Source organism: Oncorhynchus clarkii, chromosome 15, assembly GCF_045791955.1.
Source record: "Oncorhynchus clarkii lewisi isolate Uvic-CL-2024 chromosome 15, UVic_Ocla_1.0, whole genome shotgun sequence".
Classification (NCBI taxonomy): domain Eukaryota; kingdom Metazoa; phylum Chordata; class Actinopteri; order Salmoniformes; family Salmonidae; genus Oncorhynchus; species Oncorhynchus clarkii.
Genome location: NC_092161.1, coordinates 21,439,140 through 21,446,997, shown reverse-complemented (window position 1 = coordinate 21,446,997; position 7,858 = coordinate 21,439,140). Strand labels below are relative to the sequence as shown.

The 7,858-nt window shown below is 41.0% G+C and overlaps 1 protein-coding gene across 1 annotated transcript in view; it reads left to right on the top strand.

Annotated features, from left to right (window-relative positions):
* The first annotated feature begins 4,140 nt into the window (after positions 1 to 4,140).
* Positions 4,141 to 7,858, top strand: part of LOC139367037 (guanine nucleotide binding protein (G protein), alpha activating activity polypeptide, olfactory type) — a 75,702-nt gene continuing 71,984 nt past the window's right edge. The window contains exon 1 of the mRNA XM_071104973.1: positions 4,141 to 4,977. Within this exon, the coding sequence (XP_070961074.1) occupies positions 4,536 to 4,977 (442 nt within the window). The 5' untranslated portion in view covers positions 4,141 to 4,535. The remainder of the gene's footprint in view (positions 4,978 to 7,858) is intronic.

The following is a 7,858-nucleotide window of genomic DNA, read 5'->3' as shown; positions in this document are numbered from 1 at the left end:
TAAACCCATTCTCAATGCTGTCAGTCAGTGTAGTTCTACCCCGACAAGACAATTACCAACGTTTATAATATATTAGCCTAATATGATTGGTATTAGTATATATGTTTAGAGTTTATGATTTATTTATGAAATACAAGACTAAACATAATGGAGAGTGCATAAGAAAATATTTACAAGAAAGTATGTTCCACTAGGGCAGGGCTCTCCAGCCCTGGTCAGGGATAACTAACTTCCTGTAGGTTTTTACTCCAAGCCTAATCTACCACACCTGATTCTAATATGTAGCTGGTTGATAAACTGATTCAGGTTAGTTACAAATTGAGGTGGTAGCTCTCCAGGAATAGGGTTGGAGAAACCTGCCCTAGGGCCTATGCACGGAGGTAAGATCTTAATTGGCTGTCATTTGTTGCTGAAAATGACACTGCACTGCAGGAAATGCAGGTGAGCTTTGTGATTTACATAAATGAACTGAAAACCCGCACTCACACGCTGTTGTATTAACACTATTGCACTGTTCATGTAGTCTACTTTTGACCGGCTAATAGCCTAACCACCAAAAAAAGCAACATTATGGACTAAACGTTCAAATCATGTTGGTGTAGGATTATTTTGCTGTGAAAATATAGGTCAAATTAAGATCCTACACCTGTAAATGCTGCAGTGCAGGCTGGGCTGATCTTAATGTGTGCGAGCTGATTGTAATGGTCTGAATGATCTGGGAGGAGTATATGATCTGTAGCTTTGATGGTGCTGCCACCCTGTGGATATGCAGCTGAAGGTCTTGTGGTGGTTACCAGTTGACAGTCACATGCATTGGAAGTGATGTGTTTGGAATGAAACTCAGTTGTCGGTCAACTTAGCCTGGTCCCTGGTCCGTTTGTGCTTTTGTCTACTCCGCTGTCATTGTCAAACCAAACATGTTAATTGACTACAGCTCAGCATTCAACAACACAGTGCCCTCCAAGCTAATCACCAAGCTAAGGCCCCTGGGACTGAACGCCTCCCTCTACAACTGGATCCTGGACTTCATGATGGGCCGCTCGCAAGTGGTATGGGTAGGCAACAACACATCCGCCATGCTGACCCTAAACATGGGGCCTCTCAGGGGTGCGTGCCCCCTGTACTCCCTGTTGACCCACGACTGCATGGCAGCGCACGACTCCAACACCATCATTAAGTGGTGGTAGGCAGTGTGGTGCCAGGACAAAAACCTTTCCCGCAACAACAACAAGATTAGCAGCCGATCGTGAATTACAGGAAACGGAGGGCTGAGAATGTCTCCATTCACATCGATGGGGCTATAGTGGAGCTTGTCGAGAGCTTCAAGTTCCTTGGTGTCTACATCACTTAGGATCTATTATGGTCCACACACAACATAGTCGTGAAGAGGGCATGACATGGCATATTTCCCCTCAAGAGGCTGAAAAGATTTGGCATGTGCCCTCAGATAGCTGCACCATTGAGAATATTTTGGCTGGGTGCATCACCGCTTGGTATGGCATCTGCTTGGCATCCAATCATTACTTATTGTGTATTTATTATTAGATTTTATTATTTTTCCATTATTGTTCTATGCATTGTTGAAAAGGGCCCCCAAGTAAGCATTTCATGTGACAAATACAATTTTATTTTATTTGAGTTGGCAGGAGAGCAGAAACAGACTGGCACCCAGGCTAATGTAAACCCTCATGAGTAATTAATTTTTGTTTACTTTGGACAATTATTGTCCTCCATTGCGTTCAATGTGTTGCTTACAAGAAGAAGTGTGCCTTGACTTGCAGAAACTAGGCTTGCATGTACAAAATTTCTCCACAAGGTGACAACAATGTATCGTTTTAGAGCATGCACCTGTGATGGCCTCACCACAGACACAGAATAGCCATTCCATGGGAATCCCTTTATGACCTTTGTACTGTGACACACCTCACTCTCTGCACTGCACTGGCCCATCCACACAACATTGTTTAGATATGAGTTATGGTTACCAATCAACAGGACTGTATACTGTCTAGTCATGGAACTGTTTCGATAAGGAAGCTACAGTGCCTTCAGGAGGTATTCATACCCATTGACTTATTCCAAATGTTGTTGTGCTCAAAGGGATATTCAATGTCTGCTTTTTTGTGTGCCCTTCTATGCGAGGCAAGGGAAAACCTCCCTGGTCTTTGTGGTTGAATCTGTGTTTGAAATTCACTGCTTGACTGAGGGACCTTACAGATAATTATATGTGTGGGGTATAAAGATGAGGCAGTCATTAAACACTCTTATTGCACACAGAGTGAGTCCATGCAGCTGTGACTTCTTCAGAATAATTTTACTCCTGAACTTAGTTATGCTTACCATAACAAAGGGGTTGAATATTTATTGACTCAAGACATTTTGGTTTTTAATTTTTAATTCATTTGTAAAAAAAAAAATAGAAAAACATAATTCCGCTTTAACATGATGACTTATTGTGTGTAGGCCAGTGACAAATCTACATTTCCTCCATTTTGTATTCATGCTGTAACACAACAAAATGTGTGTGATGGCCCCATGGACTCAGACGATTATTCTTTCTGAAGTAACTCAAGATATCTAGAAAGATTACGTTTATTTTTCTTAGTGATATGATATCATCATAGTCTTATAAAACACCCCTGATAAATGTATGGTCTTATGAGGAAAATGCATTGGTTCCAACCTCTCACTTATTTTCTGAGTGCTTAAATTGCATATCCAAAGAGATCAATCACCCCGATGAAGGCTTTAATACCAAAATGTTTTTTAAGTTAATAAAGAAGGACTTTATATTTAATTGAAATTGTCCAATTTTTGGAACATTCAGTTTATTCTTCAATTCATACACCTTGGTTGGACTGTGAGGTAGAGGCAGTATACTTTCCCCATTAATCCACAGACCGACTGAGTAGAACATCTATTCTCAGAGCTGTGGGTGTCACACCTCTACCAGGCAATACCAATCTCTTTGGCTCCAAGTTGCTCTTCTTATCTGTTCAAGAGTCTACTGCCCTGCATTACACAACTAGTTGCTCACACTGTAAAAAGTCAAGGTAGTACATATGTGGTATCATAATTTGACCTATATTGTCACAGCAAAATAATCCTGCAGCAACAGGATTTTAATATTTAGTCCATAATATTGCTTTATTGGCGGTTAAGCTAATAGCTGGCCAAAATTGTAGGCTACTTTAGGTGCAGGAAAATTCTCAGCAACAAAAGTGTGATCAGATTAAGATCCTGCACCTGTAGACAGAACATTCTGGATATCTCCTTTGGGGAAAGTTCACAGACAATTCAGGCAATCAACACCTATCAGTATTTGGTGCTGACACAATGTTTTATTACCCCTGCATTGTACAGTCTACTTCAGCCCTGTGGTATCAAATAGGCTTTATTGGTGAACTGCCCAATAAATGTTGAGATCACCATTCAAGGCTGACAGCCTGTGCTGAGCTGGAACCTTTGGTCATTGCTACAGTATGAATGGTGTAGACCTACACAGGAATCTACACTCGTACGTGTAGTGAGAAGTGCCATTTTAGTTTTCTGGTAACATTTTACTTTAAGCTGACATGCATAATGCATTGGGATGCTGTTATCTGCATTGTAAGACTTGTCATAAGCATGCATGATCCCCATAATGTCTTAAATATCACCTCATAATGTGTTAAATAACATCTATTTTCATATTTCTATCTTTGGGCAAGGTACAAATGGAAACTAAACCAGCAACCAGAGAGCTGATTGTAGGACCCTCATCCAAGATAGCCTACCAATCGCTGCCATTGTGCCCTTGAGCAAGGCACCCTACACTTTATCCTGAAATATGTGTGTGGTTGGGTATTGTGACAGCAAAATTATATATTTCCATAGAAAAATATGCAGTAAAGTGTGTATATATTCTGTTTTATTATAAATTAGCTATTATTTCGGTATATAATAAGATCATATGGGCTCATACAAATAACAAGTAATAAATCATATCTCTTGATAAAGTGTTACCAAAATATTTAGGTTAGGCTATTGTAGGAGAGAATTGAAAAAAACAATTCTAACAACTGAGCTTTTACTTTGTCCTGGCACACGAATAGTTAAAGTCCATGACTACACCAGTAGTGAATTTAACGCTGACGCCTCACACAATGAGGGGGATGCACATACTACTGGCGCCCCTAGAGAGTATTATAATTCGAGAGCCAGTCCTGGGCGCACACTACCTTGCGTATTTTTTGGGTTGTACTTTAGATTTATTTACGGTAAGGTGGACCAGCGGTGGCCACTGTCACAATCAGGTTATCCACCAACTACAGGCTGGCATTGACAGACGGGACAAAATGCAAAATGGCTCACATGGTGGCAAGTCCAAGACCGTGATTAGATCACCTCTGCAGTTTGAATTCAACAAGCATCCCAGGACAGGGGAAATGCCACAATGAGTATAGGCGAGCAGGTAGGCCTACCATCTCTCGAGGAATTTTGTGCTTTTCACTTGAACATTTCCCTTCCATTTTACTAACGGAACAAACCCCACAATGGGACTGTGCTACAGCCTGCGTCTTAGTCTTGACGAATCCAGTGACACCGAGAAACCGGCGGACTGCTCTGTATCGTTACGCTCCAAGGACCTTGACCACGAGGATACAGAGGCATATAATGACATGACACTGCTCCGTGGTTGTTGGTGTCGCAGCGGGGGCCCTTGCAAAGGCAAGCCGAATGCACGAGATGCCGGTAGAGGGGACACGACTAAAGGCGTGCCCATACAGAATGGGGACAATGTTGGAGCTGACCGCAGCCAGCGGCAACATTTGCTGCAGAAGAAGCTCAGCAAACAGAAACAGAAAACCTTGGACAAAAAGTTATCGGAGGAGAAGGAGGTCAAAAAACAGGCGAAGAAAGTCAGTAAACATATTGACCGAACTCTGAAGGAGCAGAAACGGGAATACGAGCAGACGCATCGTCTGCTTTTACTCGGTAGGTGTGTGAGATAGATGGCTGGGGCTAATACATTGACCAGCCCAGGCTATGTTATCCTTCTACAAACCAATGAGATGTATGTCAGGTCATGAATAGGCTATAGGCTAACTTATTTAATCTATACACTAGCTTTATCAAAATAAATACATTCAATGGAATAGGCTATGTCCACCAGGTTCGAGAACCCCTCAACCTTGTATTCCCACGCTATGAAAATAAACGGCCAGTGTAATTAACCCTCTACTGCGCACATTTTTTTTTCTGGGAAAATAAATATTCCATCCTATTTTAATTTGATGTATCAAAAGTAATAAAATACTTTTACCCATAATTCGTTTTGTTGCCTCAGGGCAATGATGTGCCATTAGGGTACTTAAAAACAAAGAACATCTTGATATTTTAATATATAAATTCAAATTGGGCATAAACTAGTATTTCACTTCCTCTCAATCCTGATTCTGGGGCCCATTCTTCCTTGCTGCCACTGTAGTCAAGCTCACTGTTCTTACTATCAGAGGATATGAGCCTCCTAACTGCTTGATTAGGGTCCTATCAACTATATAATGTCCCCGTGTCCACTGCCTGTGAATGTCAGTGGATATGTTGGCAAAAACATTGACCAAGGCCATAATTTTACATCAAATTGCTTTCAAATGCTATTTCACCGAGCATGATATTTCCCTGAAATGTAGCCTAACTGCACAATGTTGCTCTGAATATATATATATATATATATATGTGTGTGTGTGTGTGTGTGTGTGTTCAAAACCTATCAAATATGCTTCTTTAGAGGTTACTACACAACTTGACAATAGAAAATGTGTACTTCTCTATTTAAACATGTAAAATAATGAAATGTTGTACCCTTCACTCACACCATGCACTAACATCACTCTGCTTTCCCTGAAAGAAGGTTCCTGCCCCAATCGATACATCATACCAACTTCTGCACCTCATTGGATTGTTTACAGACATGTCATCACATATTGTCATGTATAGGATTGTTTTAATATGGTGGGCGGGTGAGGGGGAAAAAGGGTTTTGTGTTGCCTGAGGGCGATGATGTGCAGTAGAGGGCTAATGCACGGCATACCTCCAACACGCGTCATGATGGTCCCTGAGGCCTATGGTCTAGTTCTCCTCTACCAATTAATTCAGCTGTAATATTTCATATATATTTGCATTAATGAATGGACATTTTTCATTAGGCCTGACAATATAGCCTACCAGTGATTCATACAGTCATAGGAGTATGGACAGTAATGCATTGATAACAGAATATTAAGTAGGCTACTGGTTCTCATTCCAGGTTGAAGCATTATACGTGCAAAATGTCCTTGAAAATGCACTTGGACTATAGGACAACAGATAAGCGATGGGTTAATCATTATAGCACAATGCCGTACAAGACACACAGAAGATTTTAAAGGGACACTTCACCCCAAACCTTCAAATGATATTTTCAGTTACTAAAGGAAATTCTACCCTAGGCTAATGCATGTATGCTAACATATGTATTCCACATTTTGTTGTGTTACAGCCTGAATTCAAAATTGATTAAATATATTGTTTTCTCTCACCCATCTACACATAGTGCCTCATAATGACAAAGTTAAAACATGTTTTTAGACATTTTTGCAAATGTATTGAAAATTAAATACTGATATCTAATTTACATAATTATTCAAACCCCTGTGGCAATACTTTGTAGAAGGACCTTTGGCAGCGATTACAGCTTTGAGTCATCTTGGGTATGTCTATCAGCTTTGCACGTCTGGATTTGGGGATTTTCTCTTATTCTTCCTTGGAGATTTTTTCAAGCTCTGTTAAGTTAGATGGGGAGCAGTTGTGAACAGCAATCTTCAAGTCTTTCTACAGATTTTCAATGGGATTCAAGTCTGGGCTTTGGCTGGGCCACTCAAGGACTTTCACATTCTTGTTCTGAAGCCATTCCAGCATTGATTTGACTGTATGCAGGTCATTGTCCTGTTTGAATGTAAATCTTCACCCCCGTCAAAGGTTGTTTGTTCCCATCAAGGATTTGTGTGTATCTTGCACCATTCATTGTTCCTTCTATCTTTACCAGTCTCCCAGTCCCTGCCACTGAAAAGTATCTCCATAGCATGATGCTGCCACCACCATGCTTCACGGTACGGATGGTGTTAGACAGGTGATGAGCTATGTCTGGTTTTCTCCAGACAATGCTTTGCATTCATGCAAAGGGGCAATATTTTTGTCTCATCATAAGGCAAAAGATGATGTGGTCTGATCTCAAAATCTTTCACGTGCCTTTTTGTAAACTCTAGGTGTGCTCTCGTGCCTTTCTCAGGAGTGGCTTCCGTTTGGCCACTGTCCCATGAAGTCCAGATTGGTTTAGTGCTATAGAGACTGTTGTCCTTCTGGTAGATTCTCCCATCTCAGCCAAGGAACTCTGTAGTTTTGCCAGAGAGGTCATTGGGTTCTTGGTCACCTCCCTGACCAAGGTTCTTCTTGCCCAGTTGCTCAGTTTGATCAGAAGGCCAGAGTCTGGGCAGTTCCATATTATTTCCATTTCCCAATGATGGAGACTGTTCTCTTGGAAACTTTCAGCATTCTAGAGATTGGTTTATACACTTTCCCAGATACACTGAGTGTACAAAACATTAAGTATACCCGTTCTTCCATGACATAGACTGACCAGGTGAATCCAGGTGAAAGCTATGATCCCTTATTGATGTCACCTGTTATATCAGTGTAGATGACAGGGAAGAGACAGGTTAAAGAAGGATTTTTAAGCCTTGAGACAATTGAGACATGGATTGTGTATGTATTCCATTGAGGGCGAATGGGCCAGACAAAAGATTTAAGTGCCTTTGAACGGGTTATGGTAGTAGGTGCC